At 43.2% G+C, this 24,004-nt stretch overlaps 1 protein-coding gene across 1 annotated transcript in view; it reads left to right on the forward strand.

Annotated features, from left to right (window-relative positions):
• cpm (carboxypeptidase M) overlaps positions 1 to 22,482 on the forward strand; it is a 33,626-nt gene extending 11,144 nt beyond the window's left edge. The window contains exons 4-10 of the mRNA XM_033615194.2: positions 8,610 to 8,782; positions 11,953 to 12,052; positions 14,136 to 14,241; positions 15,624 to 15,794; positions 16,358 to 16,510; positions 16,642 to 16,790; positions 18,164 to 22,482. Coding sequence (XP_033471085.1) covers positions 8,610 to 8,782; positions 11,953 to 12,052; positions 14,136 to 14,241; positions 15,624 to 15,794; positions 16,358 to 16,510; positions 16,642 to 16,790; positions 18,164 to 18,433 — 1,122 coding nt within the window. The 3' untranslated portion in view covers positions 18,434 to 22,482. The remainder of the gene's footprint in view (positions 1 to 8,609; positions 8,783 to 11,952; positions 12,053 to 14,135; positions 14,242 to 15,623; positions 15,795 to 16,357; positions 16,511 to 16,641; positions 16,791 to 18,163) is intronic.
• The last annotated feature ends 1,522 nt before the right edge of the window (positions 22,483 to 24,004 follow it).

Consider the following 24,004-nt stretch of genomic DNA (forward strand, 5'->3'; position numbering starts at 1 on the left):
GTGACAATAAGGCCTCATTTACACCGCAAGCGATGCATTCACGTAGCGCTCGCGAACGGTCGCTGTTAACACACCACATCCATTCTGCGCACCTCTCGAGTCGCACTGCTTTCGCGAGCAAGCTTGAAAATAGAAGAGGCGCCATTTTTTTTTGTGCGAGTCATGAGCGAATGGTCGCTGTACTCAACAAAAAATCGACATCTATGGAAGCCAAGAGAGGTCACAACAAAAGATGTAGCAATGAGGCTAACATTGAGACAAATGGGCTTTTTGTGCTAAGGCTAGTAATACAAAGCAGACAAAGACTACTCACCCATTTGTAGTGCTAAATATTAATTCTCCAAGCGTTGGAATAATCACTGGCACGTGAACCTGTCCACCCTGGGCTTTGGGTCCAAACTCACTTCTTCTTCTTTGGGGTTTATTGGAAATTTGCAAACACGGTGCACTACCGCCACCAACTGTTCGGGTGTGGTGTGTATTTTGACGGGACGCATCTCTTCGGTTTTGGTGTGAATACACATGTGCTGCTGCTACGCTTGTGGACCGCTTTGCGAACGCATTGCTTGCGGTGTAAATGAGGCCTAAGTCATGTGACCATAGTGTAGATTGTTAATGGCTTTTTGAAGAAGGAACCAGGACGACAGAAAAACATCATCCCTGGAGCACTGTATACCTTCACCTATTTTTCAGTAAAACCGTACTATTAAAATTCTTTTACCTACAAGTAGTTGCCCTTAGCGTGCCCGGGCATGTGCATGCGTATGTGCTCTGCTTGAACAGAGTTGAAACAATAGTTCAAAGGGGTTCATTATGTCTTTAGTTCCTGATAATGACTTTAGTTGTTGTTTTATCTCAGACATGTATTAAGGTGTTACATACCTTAATATCTGATCATGACTGTCCTGTTTCGGCTGAAACTCATCAAGGTATGTGACATCCTAACACATGTCTGAGATAAAAGAACAACTACAGTCAGGATCAGAGTTCAAACCAGTTCTCCAGAAAGTGCGCCAGGCTTTGATGCCAGTTTTCATAGTGAACAAACAGTGTAACTATGTCCGTCAAGTGGCACCCTGTGGCCCAAAAAGACTTTCACAGTCAGTAAGTCAGACTAAGCTGTTTACATGCATTTAAAAGTCCGGTTTCAGTTGGACTAAGCCAATAATTCGATTTAGTGTCTTACACAGGGAAAGAGATGTCCATAAATCAGTGGATACATATTTTGAGCATCACCACGCCCACAAAATGACTCGTTTCAGTATCAGAATTTGATCCATTCAGTCCGATAACATTTGGAAAGTCTACAAGAGCCACAAAATGATTTAATCCCCATTCAAGTTAGCGGGGCGCTAAACAGGAAGTAAGCCGAAAGTCTCTAGTGTGCCTGCTCGATGGGCCGCACAGTGCACGAGGACGAGGCCCCGCCTCCAACGCTGTCCTCAGGTCTCTTTATATACCCATGGGTCAAACGCCTGCACACACCCAGGCACGCCACCCAGCCGTGCATAAGGCTGTTTGTTGTGATGTATTGTAAGAAAAATTGAAAATACCATGTGTTTGTGAAGCACTCAGGCATCAAAATATACTGAGAGTACCAAAAGTTAAAATACACAGAACATAACAGGAAATGGAGATACTTGTACGGTCTAATGGTCGGTCGGTCCACCGCTTTGGTCGAGACTGACTGGACTTATGTCTTATCAGCTACTGGATGGATTGTGATTATGTTCACACATTCATGGTCATGAGAGGATGAATCCTACTGACTTTGGTGATCGTCTGACCGTCAGCAGCTCAGTGTTTCCACTTGTCTTGTAAAACAGCTTCAACACCTGCTAGATTGTGTCCACAAAATGTTGTACAGACATTCAGGGTCTCAGAGGAAACATTTAGCAGCAGATTCAGGTCCATGATGTTCCAGCATCACACGATCTGGTGTCCACATACTTGTGTCCACATGGTGCATGCATTCTTGCTGCATTCTGTATTTAGAAATCCTGCTGTCTGTGAGGAACATGGCGTATTCATGGTTTTTGTTCACGCCCTTTGTTTACACATCTGCTCTCTGTTGTTTAGCAAACGTTTCAAAACACAGGAAGTAAACAACATCCACTGTACGGCAGAGAATCAGTCGAGGTCAGAGGACGGAGGATGTGTCTGTCATCAGTGTTAAGATGAGCAGAGATGGAAACAGTCGTGTCGTTCTGACAGAATGTCGCTCAGTCAGAAGCAGGAATGTCGTCCGCTGCGTCGGAAAAATAATCATGTCTGTTCAGTGTTACATGGTCTGTTAATAATCACTGAGAACTGGTACGTTCACTAATGTCACATCAGACATTCGTCTGTCAACAGTGTTAATCTGCTGACTTCACACTTTAACAGCTGCTCCGTCACGCTGACACCTGTCAGTGATTTTATCTCTTCTGTGCAGCGTGAACAAATCTCTCAGCTCTGTGATCGCTCATTTCAGGCTGGATGGATTCAGTGTCTGTCCAGACTGATTCATGATCCCCAGAGGATGAACCCTGATGACTCTGAGGATGAAGACATGTCGTAGCACCACAGTGAGGTTTGTGTTCGTAGTTTTGAGTGAAATATCACCACAAATAATCAACAGATTGTGATTAAATTTAGTTCACACATTCATGTTCCCCTCAGGATGAACCTGAAGTTACTCTGGTGATCCTCTGATTCAGTGAACATTTAAATGTGTCCAATACTTAGTTTATGAGCAGACACCTGCAGAGCTGCTGTTGTCCCATCGTTGCTTCATTTGGGAAACAGTCCAAAGGTGGATGATGATGTATAGTAATAGATATACAGCTTACAGACAGTCATTTTGGGGACTAAAGTAGCAGCGAATCAGAGATCAGTAACACTGTAATATTGTTTGGTAAAGCTTTTATAATAAAACAGAAAATAATCACAGAGTTTGATATTTCAGAATTTAAAACTTACCTGAAAACAGACTGGATGACGGAAAGCTTAACGTCTAAAAGAAAATGACAAAATTCCTAAAGAGTCGGGAACAACTGAGGGAAGGACGGGGTTTTTATGTCTCAGCGCCGATGATAGCCGCGGCCAGAATAAACCTTCTTATGTTCACATTTTCATGTGTTACTTGCATGAGCCTGAACGCTAAAATATTTTGTGTTGACTTGTATCATACGCGCGTAGAATCACTCATACGTCCCTGGAGGATCTTTCCTGCCTCTGAAGTCTTGTATTTCATGCCATTCATGTCACGTCCATCACACGGCTCAGCGGGAATTCACGTCTAATCACATCTTTACATTGACTTCAAGTGTAATTCACTCACGCTAATTGTTTTATTCACGCCCGAATGAGACACAAATAACACAATGCACCTGAATATTTTGCTCAGCCTGCTGCCCCCGCGACCTTCAATAAAGCGGTTGGAAATGGGGGTTGTTTTCGCTGCTGTGTCAACAATTTTCATGACTAACTTTTGGATACCTGCGGCTGAGAGTGTGACACCTGGTCGCTACCTTCCTAACCTCAGCTGCTCACAGATAAATACACCTCCACACACTGAGAGAGATCACTGTTTGAGTCTATACGTTGTTTTTTAGGAAAACCCTGCAGAGTAAATCTTTAAACTGTTGATCTGATCTCTGAGCGCTCCTGTTGTGCAATCAGAAACAAGAAGTTTCCATTGTCTCACAGGCTTTTATCAGCTGCAATCAATCAGTCAAAAAAACTATTTTGACATTTGGTTTGTAAAAACGTTGAATATTTGCAGCTTACAGCTTCTTAAACGTGAGATTGAGATGCTTTTATTTGTCAGATATGACGGTATACTGGGTCCTGGGAAACTGATGAACAGTTTTCACAATTTTCTGACATTTTATCGACTAAACGATCGATTGATTAATCTGCAGAGAGTCGATGATAAATATAATGTTTAGTTCTGTTCCTCGAGGACACTGTGTGAGACTCGGAGCAGCTGTTGAGCCAACTGAGTTCACAGATTAACTGAATCACAGAGCAGCACACAGCACTAATCTGCTCACTGTATCAGTTTGTTTTCTTAAATTGATTGTGTTAAAGAACTGTGTGTGTGTGTGTGTGTGTGTGTGTGTGTGGGCGACAGAGGGAACAGAGTTTCCTTCCTCCTCTAGCTCGGCTGCTATGTGTGGCTCTCAGCTGTTTGTGTTTCTGAGGACAGTGTAACAGGAGGGAGGCGGCGACAGAAACATAAACATGCTGTCATGCGGTTATCTAAACTTCTTTGATGTCAGAAGGGAAACTGGCCCCTCCCCCTCCCGCTGACTGTTCCTCAAAGCGCCAAAAAAATAACCTCAACATCAACATCTCTCTGCAGAAATCATGACCTGGTTACTCACAACAACCCACAGACCTTGTTGGGAGCAGCTTCGTGTAGGAACTATTTTCTCTCTACCAACCTACACCCGCCAACTGTATCACTGTGCAGAAGGAAGAGTGCATCTACTGCTAGCTCACCTAGCACCACTAAGCTAGCTAACATTACAGAGGAGGACACAGTTAATGGTTACATCTCGTACTGTTGCGAGCACAAACCTCTCATCCGTGAGTAGATGCACGCTTCCTTCTGCGCAGTGATACAGTTGGCGGGTGTAGTTCAGCAGAAAGAAAGTAGTTCCTCCTAGGGCTGTCGAAATAACACGTTCATTTCAATAAATTAATCACAGAAAAATTAACGCTGATTAATGGCGTCCCGTGGTGCCCTTCAACCTGGTGCGTCATTGAAGGCCACAGTGTCTTTGTCGTGTGATGGAGGCAGATGAGACGACGCTGCTCGGTCCCGTGAACGGAACATTTACATTTCAAAAACACCCAGATGGAGCTGTTGATAGGAGCAGCGTTCTCTGCAGGTTCTGCAGGAAGGAGTTTTCATACCGTCAGAGAACTTCAGTCTGAAATATCACCTCAACACAAACCTGGAGTTCATAGCCTCTGATGCTAACGCTAGCAGCCAGCCTCGACCAGGCGCTCAGACTGAGTCAGTCTATCTGTGACCGACTCACTGACTCCCTCACAGAATGGACTGCAGACCAGTTTGGGTGGTCGAGGACGGGGGGACAACTGTGTCCAACATCCAGCAGCTTCACTACGACACGTCTGACAACATTCAATTGAACTGAAATTTTTTTAATACTTTCACAGCAGGAATTTATTCTTGGCAGCCCTGGTTCCTACATGACACTGCTCACAACAAGCTCTGTGGATGATCTCAAGTAGTCTCAGGTCTCAAGGTCGTGATTTCTGGAAAGAGACACTATTTTTTGGAGTGCCACCTAGTTCCATTATACTGGAGAGAAGGCAGACATCACTACGGCTGATATTTCCAACAATCTGCAACTCAGAGCAAAACTATCCAGATTAATAAACAGCTCTACAGGTGAGAGGAGAAATATGGATTTTTGATTTTGAGGTGAACTGTCCCTTTAACACCTGAGGTATTCCAGACATTTAAGGCATGCTGATTGCCTCATCACATACATGTTAAAGCATGAAAACATCAGCAGCCTGGAAGCAGAGAGCGCCGCACAAAAGATGAGAACTCACATGTCCACAACGTCGTCTGAAAATAAGATGGATCCATTTTTATTTTACACAGAAGTAGGGCTGGAGATTGATGCAGCAGAGTATCGTGATATTTTTGTGTGGCACTGTTGTGTCATCACATGGATGCCAAGTAATGATTTTTATTATATAAATTATTAAAATGACAAATAAAACTTTTGGTAGCCAACTAGAATAATACAATGAATTATATTTTCAGTCCACTAAATACAGACTGGAAACTTAATGTCATTAGATGATACAGATGTGAACTGTAGCTACAGTCAGAGCTCTGTTCAAGGTACTAATGTACGAAGGGAGTTTAACTAGTACGGCTTTATGAATGAACAAATACCAGTAACCGAGCCTACGAGAGGTCAAAGATGGCCGACCAGTCCTGGAATAAAGCCTACAGTGATGAGTGACGGCTTTACAATCTGAGACATTCATATACAACAGAGCACTGTGATCTGGTGGTTGTGATGCGTCTTTATCAGCTGATCTCACAGACAGATCAGCTGATAAAGGCACATCACAACCACCGCCAAGTGAAACTTCAGAGGAAGGCCGAAGTTTCCACCGAAACATGTCAAGGTATGTGACATCCTAACACATGTCTGGGATAAAAGAACAACTAAAGTCATTAGCCGTGTTTCCCAGTTTTAGAGCGATCTGAAGACTTAAGAGCACAGTTAAGAACGTCTTAGCTAAGAAGGGTCGCTAAGATACTAAGAATGTTTGCCACATGCGTTCTTAATGCCCTTCTCAGGGTCGCTCTAAAGATCGCTCTTTAAGAAGCTCTTAACAGGAGCTGGACACTACCGCAGTGCTGAAACTAAATCAATGGATGTCAGGCACATCGATCAGTCACCACTTCATCAGCCATAAGTCACACACAGCGCTGCTACCTAACGCACTAACTCCCTGCTGCTCGTGTGTATGTGTGTTCTAATAATTCTAATGAAAAACTAAGACGATAAATATTTGTTAATGACCTATTGTCATGATGAAAACTAGACTAGGACTAAATAAGAAGTAGTCTTGGTAAGAGAACCATGAGGACATGTTTTATATTTAAACAACAGAACACAGACGCCTTGCTGAGGCCGGTGCCGTCTCCCACCACCTCCAGGAAGCTCCCCACTGCGTAAAAACGCAGCGCAGCCAGGCACTGCACCTCCGGGCTGAGGGCCACATTGCACCGGGTTGCCCTCCGGATGTGTGGAGACAAAAGTTGATAAGGCGTTGTATCTCAGCCGCTACTTCATTTGGACAGCCCGGTCTGACAGCACGTCCAGTGGGCTGAAGTGCTGACGCACAAATGTATTTACACATACGGTTTGGCTTCACACACAGCGACGCTGTTGGTTAGCAGCGAGAACATGCTGTAAAGCAGCCATGGTATCTCACACGTGTGTGATGTGGCAACACCTTTATGTAGAGTAGCGGGTGGAGCGTCCCTTGATGAGGTTCCAGCTGAGCTCAGTTACACCTGTCAGCTGCCTGATATCTGAGTGTCGCAGGTTTGGAGGGTGGATGTGTTTCTGTTGAGCCCTGATGCATTTTTTGGGTGTGGTAAACTATCTGATATGTGCATACAGATGTGGGATATGTGCGGACAAATTGTGATAAATGATCGTCATGATGATTCATTTGATTTGTGTGGCTGATGTGCACAGCACATACAGGAACACACTTGTTATTCCTCATACTTGTTTTTCGTCTTATTATTATTTTTCTTCCGCCAGATTTGGGTGCGTAACTTGTGCCACAGCTCTGAGCGCACACAGGGTCTTCATAAAACATAGATTCAAGATTCAATATGCACAGTAAGGACACATGTTTCCCTGCAGAATGAAATTGGTTCTTTTCTGTCACTGTCAATCTGAAGTATAAAATAGATCAAATTTATACGCTGCGCGCTGTTTTAACATCTCCTTGCTTAGTGTAATATTAATGTGCCTGCCACGACTGGATCTGTGAGCGTTTGGTGGCTAAGAAGACTGTTAAGAGTGGGTCAGCTCCATCTTACAACTCCTTCTTAGTGAAAGATCTTCTGAAGCTAAGAGCGATCTGGGAAACGCGTTTTTCTTTCACAGGAGACGTAAGAGCGTTAAAATATCCCCCTGAATCCTACACACTGGAGCTTTAAACGCCTCACACAAACACACTTTGATAAATCTGGACTGTCCCGTTAAGGCGAGACGCCAGAGCTCAAAAGTCGTCATGACAAAATCCACAGTTTCATATTTTAAAAAAGTCTGAAGTATTTTTCATCAAACAAACAAGAGGAAACAGGGACTTTATTGGGGACTCTTTTCAGCAGCGGATTAATCCTCACTTCATGCTATAGTGAGTATTAGTTTCAGCAGGACGGTGTATGAAATAAAGTGTGTGTGTCCATGGTAACAAAGGAACATGTGACTCACTGATGTGTTTCTGACAACAGTATATCAGACTGTGGCTTCACTGCTGGGCTCAGAGTGTGACGGCAGCACACAGAGAACACAGAGACAGTTTAGAGAAGTGTTGGAGGAAAACAAAATAATGGCTGGAGGCTGTGCTAGTCCTGACATGTGTGTGTGTGTGTGTGTGTGTGTGTGTTGCAGCTCTGCACACACACACCTCCTCACCTTTCCCACCCTTCTCTCTTTCTGCCTCCTGAGGCTCTCATTCATTCACAAAGTGTCTCAGAGAGAAACGGCCTCTGACTCGTCTCCGGATCGCATTACGATTCCTTGCTGACTCACGACATCACTTCCTCCCCCGCCGTTTCCAGCAGGAGAGAACATGCAACGAAATGTCATGACGTGTTTAAAAAAACACAAGTTGGCAGAAATGAATGAATCAGAGGATGAAGGATGATGAGGAGCAGCAGGAAGTAGTTCATGTTCGTTCTGACGCCACAAACCTCGTCAACTTTTTACCAAATTAAACCCCAAAAATGACGTCATATTTTTAGGGCACTTCTCAGATTTAAATGTTCTTAATTTGAGCTTACATTAAGTTTTTGTTAATGTGTGTGTGTGTGTGTGCAGGTTCTCGGCCGGGTGTTGATGCTACAGCTCATCGACGACCTGCTGCGTGGTTACCGTAACAACGAAACATGGTCACTGCAGTTACTGAACAGCACCCGGATCCACATCCTGCCGACAATGAACCCCGACGGCTTCGACGCGTCGGACACAGACTGCCAGTACAGCCAGGGCAGGTACACACACACACACACACACACACACACACACAGAGGTTCAACCACTGTCACGTTTGCTCCAGGAAAAACAGCTGCTGCTTCTGGTCCACTGCAAACACATCAACCATACAGGGTTAAAATGAGTGTGTGTGCGTGTGTCAGACCAAATGTCAAAACAGACTTTAAAGACTCGAGACGACACACACACACACACACACACTTGAAGCCGACATTTTTGATGTGTGTAGACTAAACTGTGTGACGCTCCAACGCCCAAAACACTGTGATAAGCAGGAAACCAGGCACACACAGATCTGTATCACACACACACACACACACACACACACAGATCACAGTCACAGTTGAAGCCTCTAAGTATCTAATTAGAAGTGTTTTGACTTCTTCTAATGTTCTGTATATGGGACACTGTTGTGAGTGTGTGACTATTAATCACACTGTGGGGACATAAATACGTTCACACAGCTTCATTACGGGGACGCACACAAAGACTTGAACTGTTGCATGTTAGGATTTAGTGTTTGTGTTTAATAAAAGACTCTGTGTTTTTTAATCAAATAAACTCCAGAAATCACTCAGTGTTCACTCTGCTGCACTGCGTCAGAGTCAGTCACATTTATTCACGTCAATTTAGACTTCAGGTTGATTTTAACTTTTATTACATTTGTGTGTGTGTGTGTGTGTGTGTGTGTGGTCTGTTCTGCGGGTCACCACTTTCCAAACCGTATAAGGGAGTGTTTCACCGGAGCCTTTGAGATGATTTCACTTTATGTTTGGGACAAAAACAAACTCGTTTAAAGAGTCAGATCTAAGTTTTATTGACTCGACTGTCCTGATTTTTAAGATCGATTGTAGAAAAACAAGACTTGTTGATGTGAGTCAGTGTTCAGGTGGATGAGGAGACAAAAACTTGTTCATTGTTGTTAACTTTAATTTCCAGGTTATTGTGTTGATCTTTTTGTTGTTGTGGACGACTGATACAGGAAGTGTGCAGATCCTGAAGTATCACCACAGTGATGTAAAAAAATACTCAGAAGTAATTTCATCACAAAGATGTATTTAAAATATCAGAAGTGGTCCTTCAGTAAAACGTCCCCCTGTGACTCAGCTGTATAAATACAAACTCTCTGACTTCCTGGAGGTAGGAGGATCGTGGGAAACATGAGTGCCTTGCCCATGGGAGCCTTGGCAGCAGCTGCTGTTTCTTTTGGACTGACCGAATCCATCAATCCTGGTTTGGAGTGAAATATCTTGACAGCTATGGGATGGAGTAAAATTTGGTCCAAAAAAAGTGTGTTTAACACTTCGGTTTCTAAACAAATACGTGCACAACCACTAACATAAGATGGTAAACATGGTAAACATCGTACCTGCTGAACTCAGACTGCGGGCTCTATTTCACACTTGGTTTAAAGGAGTGTATATCGCAGTCAACCGTCATTGCTAATGTCAGATCGATGCGGTTGCCATTTTTACAGCACCAGGAGCAGTGTAACTTCACTGATTATTTCAGAAGCCAAAAGTTTAGTTCTGTTTCCTCTGTAAAGTTTGTAACTTAAGTTTTCACTTTGGTTTTTAACTGCAGTGACATTCTGTAAAATGTGAACGTAGCAGAGAGTAGAGCAGAGCTGTAGAGAGACACTGTGCACATTTACACACAATGAGGAGCAAAACTTTACTAATCATTATTTTAGGAGGTAAAAGGTCAGTTCTGTTTCTTCTATCAAGTTTATAACTACAGTTTTTAGTTTTGATATTAACTGCAGTGACTTTCTGTTAAATGTGAACATAGCAGAGATCAGAGCAGAGCCGTAGAGGCATTGTGCACATTGACACACCAGGAGCAGAGTAACTTCACTGATTATTTCAGAAGCCAAAAGTTTAGTTGTTTCCTCTGTAAAGTTTGTAACTTAAGTTTTCACTTTGGTTTTTAACTGCAGTGACATTCTGTAAAATGTGAACGTAGCAGAAAGTAGAGTAGAGCAGAGCTGTAGAGAGACGCTGTGCACATTTACACACAATGAGGAGCAAAACTTTACTAATCATTATTTTAGGAGGTAAAAGGTCAGTTCTGTTTCTTCTATCAGGTTTATAACGACAGTTTTTAGTTTTGATATTAACTGCAGTGACTTTCTGTTAAATGTGAACGTAGCAGAGGTCAGAGCAGAACTGCAGAGAGACACTGTGCGACTCTTTCTGTATCACTCTGCTGCCCAAAAGAAAGAAAAATTTAAAACAAGATCTCTTGTTTGTCCAGCCTGTTTCTACTGCACATAACTGAGCTCAATATAACATCAGTGTGAGATTTTGACAATTTTCTCCGTAAACTCCTTAAATTCAGCTCCTGAGAAATAACCTTCGTCTTGTCTCAGCCCGATCGTTATTCAAAATCTTAAAATGTTCTTTTTTCACACCCAGCTTTTAAAGGGATTGGGAGGTGAAACTGATTGGATGAATTCATGTCACACCCAAAACATACTTATGATAAATTAAGGTGGTGTTTCTCAAAGTTGAGGAAGGATCCTTTAACGGCTAAATTTTAAGGAGGCTACGTCATTGAATCCCACTGAAGGACTGTTCGAATGTCAAGAGTCTTTCAAATTCTACCGATGACCGAGTCCTTTCCTCAGAGAATTTTCAAGGATGCATGTGTGTATCTCACAATTACCCACAATTATTGGAATTGAAGGCGGGGCCTCTAAAGTGATGCACACCTGAGCACTTGCTAGCCTGTTGCAATGTGTGTTCACAGATTGCAAAGAAGGAGTCTTGCTTAGCTTCTGTAGGACCCAACTTGGAAGGACCCGTCCTACCAAGGAAGCATCTTTGACTTTGAGCAGCACCAAGGGACTAAATACAACCCCTTTGCCCTTTGTGTCTTACTTCGCACCCAGATTATGCACCATTTAACCATCAAGGAGAGACAGGCCCAAAAATTATTTAAATAGTGCTGTTAGTCTTGTTTGTTCAACAAATGACTCAGATCATTGACAAAGTCATGGATCGAGTCGACAAATGGTTTCAGCACTAGAAGAAAAGAAGCATGTCTGATATCGACTGAGAGATCTCAGATGAGTCGGGGCGACGCTGTGTTGACCTCTATCTCTAAAAACGTGTGTTGTTGAATGAGCTCCTGGAGTTGATCACAGTAGAGTCTGTGTCTGTTTCAGGGTCAACCATAACGGCATTGATCTGAACAGGAATTTCCCCGATGCCTTCGCTGGTCTCCGGAAGCAGCAGCAGATTGACGAGGAGAAGAGGGAGGCAGAGGTCGGTGATTTTCTCTGTTTGTCTTATTGTTAATAAATCCCATTAACAGATCCAAACCAACAGGTACAGATTGTATCTACAGTATGAGATATGATTGGTGAGTGAGTCACACTGTTGTTCATGAACACACACTGTAGTTTATTTTACACACCGTCCTGCCGACACAATGTGCCTGTTTGTACCTGGTGATCCGATCAGAAGTTGTTGGCCGAGATGCATCACAGTTCGTACGTGTGCCTATGATGCGTCTCTGTCACCACTTGTATTCCATAAGTCCCAAGTGCGCCTGCTCTATGGGCCCGACGATGTGTAGCAGCGCTGATCACATGGGTGATTTAATACCGCAAAAACAGAGCGATATGGGCTTCATGTTCCACTGAGCAACTCCCATGGGACTGAATGAAGCCTGGCCACTGACGCTGTATCCAGGTCTCTGTATACATCCATGGTACAGCTGCAGATATCGCTGTCAGCAGGATTCGACACGTCTCCCTCAAGAAGGCAAAACAATGGACAGTCATACTTCATCCAACTCGTCATAACATGGGTAAGTTATAGGGCGTCAGAGCTCTGTCGCCAAATCAACCACCACTCCCTGCACTGATGACGTCATCCCCGTCATGGACACACCAGGGCACTGTTAGTGTTTACAGTAGGAAAGATATGTGGTTGAATGATTCTGAGACCACCTCGACACGTGGTTTCAGTGATGGGATCATCATGTGTCTTGGTGTCCGTTTACACTTGTATTTAGTGCTGTCCACCTGTGATCAGATCACCTGAGACGCATATTAACATCAGGCTCAAATACTCACTATAGGACACCAAATGTGGATTCGTCCGCCACCCTTAAATAGTCCCTGACAAAGTCACTGTTTCCTCTCGTTCGTTTGATCACAACTACAAATTATCACCAGAATTGAATTTAAAATCCTACTGTTAACTTATAAAGCTCTAAATGGTCAAGCTCCATCATATCTTAGAGAGCTCATAGTGCCATATTATCCCACCAGAACACTGCGCTCTGAGAACGCAGGGTTACTCGTGGTCCCTAAAGTCTCCAAAAGTAGATCAGGAGCCAGAGCCTTCAGCTATCAGGCTCCTCTCCTGTGGAATCATCTTCCTGTTACGGTCCGGGAGGCAGACACCGTCTCCACATTTAAGACTAGACTTAAGACTTTCCTCTTTGATAAAGCTTATAGTTAGGGCTGGCTCAGGCTTGCCCTGTACCAGCCCCTAGTTAGGCTGACTTAGGCCTAGTCTGCCGGAGGACCCCCCTATAATACACCGGGCACCTTCTCTCTCTCTCTCTCTCTCTCTCTCTCTCTCTCTCTCTCTCTCTCTCTCTCTCTCTCTCTCGTATTCTATTACTGCATCTTGCTAACTCGGCCATTCTGGATGTCACTAACTCGGCTTCTTCTCCGGAGCCTTTGTGCTCCACTGTCTCTCAGATTAACTCATATCACAGCGGTGCCTGGACAGTGTGACGTGTGTGGTTGTGCTGCTGCCGTGGTCCTGCCAGATGCCTCCTGCTGCTGCTGCCATCATTAGTCATTAGTCATACTTCTACTGTTATTATACACATATGACTATTGTCACACATGTATACTGCCAGATATTAATACATACTTTCAACATATTGTACCACAGTAGCCAGAACTATAACTATAATATTATTACTTTCAATAATGTTGTTGTAAGCTACTGTCATTACCTGCATCTCTCTCTCTCTCTCTCTGTCTCATTGTGTCATACGGATTACTGTTAATTTATTATGCTGATCTGTTCTGTACGACATCTATTGCACGTCTGTCCGTCCTGGAAGAGGGATCCCTCCTCAGCTGCTCTTCCTGAGGTTAAAGGGTTTTTTGGGGAGTTTTTCCTGATCAGCTGTGAGGGTCATAAGGACAGAGGGATGTCGTATGCTGTAAAGCCCTGTGAGGCAAATTGTGATTTGTGATATTGGGCTTTATAAATAAAATTGATTGAATTGATTGATTGATTTAATCTTTAAACAATCATTAACATTAACATTATCATAACAGTGATTGTGATTGGCTGGTTGTTCTGTGATGTGTTTCAGGTCAGAGCTGTGATTGGCTGGTTGAAGATGGAGAGTTTTGTTCTCTCTGCAAACCTCCACGGAGGAGCTCTGGTGGCCAGTTATCCTTACGACAACAGCAACGGAGGTAAACACACACGCACACACACACACACACACACACACACACACATATATAAGAACTCTGGGGCCAGTGTTTTGTTTGTCCATTCTGGGCTACTGTAGAACATCGGGGAGACCTAAAGAAAACATACTGATTATATTATTTTCCATTCATGCCAATATACCCCCCTGAATAAAAGTGTCTTCATACGTACGAGTCCTGAGGCCCCAGAGTCCTGCACGGGACCATTTTTCAAAACCTGCACTCGCCCAAACCCGTTACTAAAAGTCCCCTGACCCTCCACCCATGATCAAACCCCCCCAGGCTCCAGTCCCTCACATGAAGCTGGTTCTCCGTTCTTGAATTGGACGTCTCTTTGACTGGATGGTAAAAACATTCAATCACTGCCAGGTTAGGAAACATGTTAGCATGCTCCTTCCACCACCATCAAACCTCCAAAGGATCCCAACTCCATGTAGGCTGCCACCTCATCCTCGGGCTGCAAAGTTTCATGGCTGGAGTCCTCCACGTCGGTGACCAATGTGACCACGGGGTCAAAGGTTACACTTGTGTCACTGATTTTCAAAATAAAAGGAAATGTCACAATATGACACATATACTGCACAGCTTTTTACTGAGTTTTACTACAAAAAATAAAAACCCATAACCCATGAATTTATATATACATATTTTTACCCATTACCCATGGGCTCCTGACCCGGTGCAGGACTCTTTCCTGAGGGTCATGTTATTGTGACCTGATGGTGGCAAAAGATGAAAAGTCAGATGAAAAGGATCATGGCGAAAAAAATAACCAACAAATACAAGATATTCTAATTTTCGTTGGACAGTAACAGACAAACTGTTGCACACAAAAGATGGAATTAGAAAACTGAATTTACAGACATTGTGATGTATGGGTTGTACAAGAAGTGATATTTCAAATTTTAACCAATAATATCTCCCTTTATCTTACATTACCTAAACACAAAATGTAGAAGAAAAGAAACCTGAAGATCATTTTGATGCAGTCGGCGCCCTCTGCTGGCAGCTGTAGATGTTGCAGTACAGCTCAGACTGAAGCAGTTTCTCAACAAATAAAAATTAAAATAAAACTCTGTTCACATTGGAGAAGAAGATTTGAAACAGTAGAGATGTCACACAGAAACTGTCCCAGTCACTAACAAAGAGGAACAAACACACAGAGCTCTGTGGTAAATATAATGAACCAGGTTTATTTGGGTTTTAACTAACTTTTTGGCTGCTTTTTATTTTGAAATCTAAATTTTATTCTTTTGTTCCAGCCTCAGTGTGAATCACTTTTTATCGCCTTGTGTTTATATAAAACTTTCTGTGTCTCATTTAAACATCACGTTAACATCTTAGCTTGATGTCGGTTTCTCCAGGCAGTGAGCTGGTGGGCGGGGCCAGCATCTCCCCCGACGACGACGTGTTCATTCACCTGGCCAAGGTGTACTCCCACAACCACGGCTCCATGCACCACGGCGACCGCTGCGCAGACAGCAGACCGTTCCTAGACGGCGTCACCAACGGGTACCAGTGGTATCCTCTGGCAGGTCAGCATGCCGCCTTTAAATATCCTTCAGTTCAAACTCCTGCTCTCTACATGAAGGACGCAGTGCTCTTCTCTTAGAGGCAGGTCAGAGGAGACCTGCAGAGACAGAAACTAAAGACAGAACATCACTGATCTGTCTCCTCTGGTTTTCTTGCTGCAGAAATCTGATCAGTGTAACCTGAGAGACCCAAACTCTGCAGCTGGAACAACCTCCACTGATCAAATCATTCAGCGAGACTTGAGTTTAATTCAACATGCACACTGGTGTCCATGTGATAAATCTAACCCTGGTTATAATCTCTTATCCAGGTTCATCCATCCAACAAATAACAGCAGTGTCAAAACTCAAACTGTGAGTTGTCAGTAACACGTCTGGGTTCAGATAGGACTTCCTCTAGAGGGCGACATCTAGACGCATAAGTCGCATCTGAGTCATGTTGACCGCTTCATGGTGGTCACAGAATGTGGTGTAACACCGGTACTGTAACACCACGTGGAGTCAATATAATCTTGGGCTTTAGTCACAGTGTGTGTGTGTGTGTGTGTGTGTGTGTGTGTGTGCAGGTGGGATGCAGGACTATAACTACGTGTGGGGTCAGTGTTTGGAGTTGACTCTGGAGGTTTCCTGCTGCAAGTTTCCTCCCGCCGAACAACTTCCTGCTCTGTGGACGGAGAACAGGAAGTCTCTGCTGTCCTTCATCCAGCAGGTTCACCTGGGTCAGTACCTGTCTGTCCAACTGTCTCCTTACCTGCCTGTGTGTCCACCTGTCTGTCTCTCCTCTGGTGTTAGACTGAACCAGGATCAATAATTAATAATCACCTGATGCCGTGTGTGTGTGTGTGTTCAGGGGTCAAAGGTCGTGTGTTCAATGGCTCCGGAGTGCCGGTCCAGAATGCAGTGGTGGAGGTCAAAGGTCGCAGGAATCTGTGTCCGTTCAGAACCGACAGACATGGAGAATATTACAGACTGCTGCTGCCTGGGAACTACAGCTTCACAGTAAACACACACACACACACACACACACACACACTTGGAGTGGGCGGAGTTTATGCAACTAGTGGGTGGGGTTTAAGCTCCCCAAATGAAATTTTCCTTCATCACAAATACAGATATTGACTCATTTTACTTGTATGATACTCATATTCGTAAAAATGACATTATCTGTACCGGATACTCGTTCCATCCGAGTGTTCAGCTCGATCCTACGAGCTATAGCAAGTGAAAGCTAGCTAATAAGTTAGCGACCGATGCGCCTTAGCTAAAGCTGAAACAAAAATGTGCTAAATTTGTTTTTGTTTTCTAGCAATAAGCTGCATCCATTTTGAGAGACAAAATGGATCCCATCTAAGATAACATAAAACCAGTTAGCAGAGTAGCAGTAACTGTCAGCTTTTGAATACAGTGGACTTTTTTCTTGCGTCTGTTAGCGTCGTAAGTTTAGAGCTAGTTCAGTGTCGGTGAGATTTAGAATGAGATATTCTTACATGCACAGAAAATGTATCCTCATACAACAGTTCGTATGGTATCCTACAAATTAGCAACCCAAGAATTTAGTTACATCCCAAACGTAAAGTTACACAAGTAACGTAAAGTTACGGAGGTTAAATTAAGGCACGTAAAGTTACTGTGGTTAGGTTTAGGAAGAGAAACGTGGTGAAGACCAACGTATCCTCATAGAACGGTTCGTATGATATCCTACGAATTTGCGCCCCACAGTGGTACGTCCTTAATGTGAACTTACGTTATTAACATAAATTTGAAGACGTTAGGTTTAGGCAAGAGAAACATGGATGACTCAAAGTTCACACAGTACCAAACACCCGTCTCAAGGGGAAAGTCCATGATTTTGTGACCCATCCACTGCACCAACCTGCCTCCCTACAGACTGCTCTGCACCACTTCCTTGTTTACTCCTGTCAGTACATGGGTCACATGATCGCAGCCTTCCAAAATACACGGGTTATGCACTAATTACTGCTTACACAAGGGATATGTACGAATCCAGGTGCATTACGTTTCGTAGGAAAACGTATGAACAGTTTATGAGAACAGCCAGAGAAGACATACCACAAAATAACTCAAAGTTCACAAGGCATCGAACACTGGTCTCCTGAGGAAAGTCCCGTGTTACTTGACCCATCTACCCCCCCAAGTGCATCTTTATTTTTAATGTAGCTTCTATGGCAGCTATGAACATTTATAATTAACGTAAACAGCATAAAATGGGGCTTTACGATATTTTTGTTGCTCCATTTCTTCACCAGCCTGAAAAATGTTCCTCAGTTTCACTGCTTCTGTTGTTTGTTCGTTACAGTTAAACTCATGATGACACATTAACGACTCTTTCTTCTGATCTCTTTGATTGACAGGTGACGTACCCGGGTCACGAGGTTTTGACGGAGACTCTTAATGTACCGTATGGTCCTGATCACTACTCTGCCATGACACATGACTTCCTGTTGCGTCAAATCCCCACAACGACTGGCCGCACCCCGGTTCACCCCTCCCAAGCTAACACCACCCCTCCCTGTAACTACACCTTACACCTGGAGGGAGGCGGAGCCATCTCTGGGCCCTCATTGACAGGGCTGGGTGCAGGGCTCGGCCTCGTGGCGGCGCTTCGATCCCTAATCGACTGAAGCAGCCCTGGTGCTCGGTGTGATGGTCGCAGGTTTGAACCCTCGACCTGCAAGAAGGCAAACAAACAAAGCACAATAACGTGGTTGACCAGAAGTTTCTGAAGGTTAACCACTCGCCATCAGCTTCGTCACTACTGAAAGATTCTACTCTGAGGGCAAAGGGGTGAAGCAGGGCGGAGTTTAAAACCCTGGTTACAACAGAAAGCAGTACTTCATATGCATGTCCTCACAGAAGAGGCGGTGCTTGAAGCTTTTGGACGTTGTGACTGCTCGCCATCAGAGGCCGGTTCCACAGAAGACATTTTGACACTGAAGAAAACACTTGAAGAAAACAAAGCCATCGCTAACATTATTGTGTTCTTTCTACTATGATCAATATAAAATATCTATTGTATAAAAGCCCTACTGGCAAACTACTGTAGCTAGCAACCTAACACGCTAGCAGCTGGTAACATTGTAATGGCCAATCTAGCTGGCTTGCTAAATAGCCAGCTCGTATACCAGGACAAATCTAGCATTTGTTTTGTGTGACGATAAAACCACACAGTTTATTCATACCCTCCTGGTTAATGGTGAACTACTGCACCTGGCAAAATAACAGCTAACATGTTAGCCACTAGCGAACATTGCGAGTCTTGTCAGTCACTATGGCCAAGCTCGCTGGCTTGTCGACTAGCTATCAGGATTTAGTATTGTCGTACCTCAGTTTGGATAGTAGCCTACAACCTTCCATGTAGTTCACTGTACACTATGCACTTGCATAATTTCAAGCTGTGCTCTCAAATGCGAACGTGGCTGATTAGCACTTACGGGAAATGACAATCCCAACATTTGACCGGTTCTTCTTTTTTGGCAATTGCAGCCAAATGTAGCATTACCGCCAACATTTGACCACAGTTATTGCCGCCAACATATCTGCCAGCTTGATCGCTTGTGCAGCTTCCTCGCCCACCATTGTTACAGTTTTGGTGGTCGCTTCCTTCTGCTGCATAGCCAAGATGGCCACCACTAGGGTGAGCAGTGTCCAGCGTTTCACAGTCCACTTTATCACTTCGCGTACACCATCCGGGTAGCACACTGCATTTTGCCGTACCTGGCAGCGTGAATGCTCTTATACTCAAAATAGCAAGTGTTAAGTGAGCGAATTGATATGCAACATTTTTGTTGAGTCACAATAAAATCACACAGTTCAGTCATACTTCCCAGGTTAACTGGCACACTACTGTAGCTAGTGAGCTAATCAGCTAACACGTTATCTGCCAGTGAACATTGGGAGTGCATCTCAGTTACAGTAGCTAAGCTAGCTGGCTTGCTAATTAGCTTCCAGTATTTAGTATTTTTTCTTTGTGACGATAAATCCCAACAGTTTATTCATACTGGCAGGGTTATAAGGTGAACCATTGTAGCTAGCAAGCAAATCAGCTAACACACGAACCACCAGTGAAAATGCGAGTGCTTGTCAGTTAAATGGCAAAGCTAGCTGGGTTGCTAACAAGCAACCAGGATTTAGTTTATGTTTTGTGTCACAATAAAACCACACAGTTTATTCACACTGACATTGTTAACTACTGGAGAACTACTGTAGCTGGCGAGCTAACAGCTAATCAGTCACAACAGCCTCAGGCAGCTGATTCGCTAACTAGCGAACACTAGCTCAGCCTCTAAATGTTCAAGGTTGAATTTATCCAGAAACCCTACTTACACCTCTGACTTCAGTCTCACAACTGTCTCCAAACCATTCCTTTTTTGTGTGATGCAGTTTGTTCTCCGTCAGAGGAAGTTATATCAAATGTGACGGTGCAACTCAGCTAGGTCGCTAATTAGCATCTTCTGTTTTGGACTCTTTGGCACTCCGTTTCATTAAATCAGCACTGTTTAGATGGGGTTTTTTTGCTATCAATGTGGAAATTCACTGACAAAAAGTTTCCACAGATTTATTCACAGTGGTTAAAGTGAAAATAATTTATTTGGTGGTAAATTTCCACCATTTTAGATGATTAGCAACTCTCTCGGAGACTTATTAGTAATGGTTTGATTTTTGAAAATTTATTCTTAGAAGTGAAATTTATTAAAAGAGCTGCTGGACATGTGACAACTTTGCATTTCTAGATTTTTTTTTAAAAAAAGATTTCCTTCAAAAACTAATCCAGCCCCAACCACAGACCAGGGTGGACTCCATGACTAAAATTTACGAGATAAAGAAAAAACAGCCCAGGACACAAAGTATAGAGACACGTGATGCAGAGGAATAAGTAGGGTCTAGCTGAGAGTCCATTCTGTTGAAATGATTCACTGGAGGTTAAACTGCTGCCTGAGGATTCAGTTGTCGCTGCTGAAACGCTCCATCGTGTGACGGGGCGTCAGCAGCGATAAGTCTCATTACTGTAAGTGTGGTGGAGCTGGACCATGTAATTTTATCTGAGAGGAGGAGCACTTTAAAATTAGCACTTGCAGGGACTGTTTTTAGAGAGGGAAGTATTTAAACCACAGAAACGGACATGACATCATCCGAGTGTTGAAATGAAGCGAGACGCACATCAGTCATCGATCTGAACTCACTGAGGTGCGTTTGATTTACGACTCCAGACGAGTCATCTCGCATGTTCATGCAGGCGTTCGTCCTTTCTACTTGTGTGTGTGTGTGTGTGTGGAGGGTGGTTTACACCGTCCCATTAATTCCTAGAGGACAGCTGAGTCTGGTGGTTCCCAACCTGAGGCTTGAGACCCCTCATGGGGCCACAGAATTAACCTGAGGGGTCACGAAATGATTAACAAGATAGGAAATTAGAAAATACCTTAAAAAAACCTTTCTCTAATTGTGCCTTTTTTATTGTGAATTTCATCACTATCATCAGAAATCATAGAAAAAAGATGCTGTAGAACCTGCCTTAGAATTTTCATGTTTTTAAGTTTTCTTCTGTATCAGAGTGACCCAGTGAGAGTCGTCTACGTTCATGAGTTCACTGTGAAGCTGTTTTTAGATAATTCAGCTCACTTTTAATGTGCCACTTTGTCAAAATGTAAAAAATATAGGCTAACAATAATATTTGTAGCCCACATGTAACTATCTGACTCCATGGCAGTAGTATATTTCCTCTTTAAAGCCCCTAAGCATTATGGGAAGTGTGGTTTATCAAACTTAGAGCAGGATTATCCCCCTTATAGAAGTAAGACAAAAATCCATTCATTTAAACCTGCCTCATGTTGAACTATCTAGATTTTTTGGTGTCTCTGAGTCTCATCGACGTCATTTTTATTTTTAGCCAAAAAGGTCAAGGACCACTGGTTTAAAGAAAAACCAGTACAACCTGATAACTGGGACTCAAACCTGCGATCACCATCTGTGAGCTCATACAGTATCTGTACACAGTATGTATTTCTATACAGTATATGGACACAGATGTGTATCAGGTTCACAGCAGCTCCAGTAACTAAACAGGTGTGACACCAGTTTTAACGCAGAGGTCAGAGGTCAGTGAACGCCTCGTCCTCGTTTCTCTCCCTTTGTTTAAACTGGGTTTTTTTGCCAAATATCTTTGACTGTTTTTCTACTTTTGTATGTTTGATATGAAACTCGTCTGTGCCATGTTGGACCTGTGGTGACTGCAGGATTCAGTTGCACCTGAAACATCAGACCTCATTAAAGTTTGACCTCTGTTTCACTGTGAAACACCAAACGTACTGAATCCTACTGGACCTGAAGTAAACTGTCACTCAACTGGTTCTCAAAGGAAACGAAGCATTAAACATACAAAGATCTGAAAGATCACAGTGTGTTAATTGTGTTGGTGTGTTTGGTTTATGATAACAATAAAAATACTGATGGGAAGTACCGTAAAACTTCAATTAAATGTCCAGTGTCTTCTACAAATTTAGGCCTGTCTCCATTAGAGGCCTGGTCTTCAGCTGTATAAAAGCAGGTTGTTGGCTACCTCAGATTTTGTGTCTGTTCCTGGATTACCCTGTAAATTCTTCATACTCCTTCAGTCTGTAAGAGTCCTCAGATCAAAAGGATCAAAAGGGATTTTCATAAAAATTAATCAAAGTGGTGTTGTGTCAGTGTGCTGGGTGCTGTAACTCTCTCTGACGTGCTGTCTGTCAGAGCTGCAATCAAATGAATGATTCATAATTGATTTATTATTCGAAGCCTAATTTTTATACAAGTTACATTCATACTGGTTTTAATAAACAGTTTGATTGTATTTCCTGATCTTTGCTGAGCAACAGTTTTATGTGAAATTAATTAAAGGCCTGTCTCAAATACAGGCCTGTTGAGTTCAGGGATTTAAGCTAATAATAGACCGGGGCTATTAATAGAAGTTTTATGGTATAGTACACAGTGAGATGGTGCATTTTGCTGGATTTTACAAAGACTTTTTGTGACAAAGTCAATGTCAATGTCAGCTTCATTTATATAGCACCTTTAAAACAGCCAACGGCCAACCAAAGTGCTTTACAGTTAACATAAGCAAAAACAACAACACACAGAAACATTTATAGAGTGAAATATAACAAAGGATCTCTTCTAGTTTTTAATAGTGATCGAGGAACATTCAAGACCATCTGATTCGCTGATCTGAGGGCTCTGGGGGGCCGATGCAACACGACAAGGTCAGATAGGTATTCTGGAGCCAGCTCATTCAGAGACTTAACAGATAAAAGAATCTTAAAATCAATCCTGTACCTAACCAGAAGCCAGTGAAGTGAAGAGAGCACCGGAGTTATGTGCTCGTGTTTCTTTGTCCCAGTTAGGAGACAAGCTGCTGCATTCTGAACAAGCTGCAGGTGGTTAAGCTCTGACTGCTCAATGCAGACGTGCAGGGAGTTACAGTAATCTAAGTGAGAGGTAATAAAAGCATGGATAACTGTTTCGAGGTCTTTCTGGCTTAGATAGAGTTTAACTTTGGCTAAAAGCCTCAGCTGAAAAAAGCTAGACTTGACCACTGAGCTGACCTGTTTGTCTAGCTTAAAAGCACCATCAATAATCACACCAAGATTCCTAGCATGGGATCTCATGTGAGGTGCTAGTGGGCCCAGGGAGCTGGGCTGTTTTGTTTTCATTTAATTTTAAGAAGTTTAAGTCCATCCATGTTTTAATGTCACTTACGTAGTTTAGCATGACCTGAAGTGACTCTTACACCTGCAAATACACCTGCACGTCATCAGCAAAGCAGTGAAAGGGAATACCATGCTTCCTAAATATCGACCCCAGGGGTAGCATATAAAGGGAGAACAACAGGGGGCCCAGAACTGACCCCTGGGGGACCCCGCAGGTCAGAGGGGCCACTGAGGAGGAAAACTGCCCCATAAGAACAGAAAGGGATCTGTCCGAGAGGTACGATTTAAACCAACTTAAAACAGTGCCTTTTATACCTACACAGTGCTCTAGGCGTGACAGGAGAATTGTGTGATCCACTGTGTCAAACGCCGCTGTCAGGTCAAGAAGAATTAAAATGGCACAGTTACCAGAATCAAGGTTTAACAAAAGATCATTAAAAACTTTTAAAAGAGCAGTTTGAGTGCTGTGAAGAGGATTAAAACCAGACTGAAACCGTTCACAAACGTTAGCCC

This window comes from Epinephelus lanceolatus, chromosome 23 (assembly GCF_041903045.1).
Source record: "Epinephelus lanceolatus isolate andai-2023 chromosome 23, ASM4190304v1, whole genome shotgun sequence".
Taxonomy (NCBI): domain Eukaryota; kingdom Metazoa; phylum Chordata; class Actinopteri; order Perciformes; family Serranidae; genus Epinephelus; species Epinephelus lanceolatus.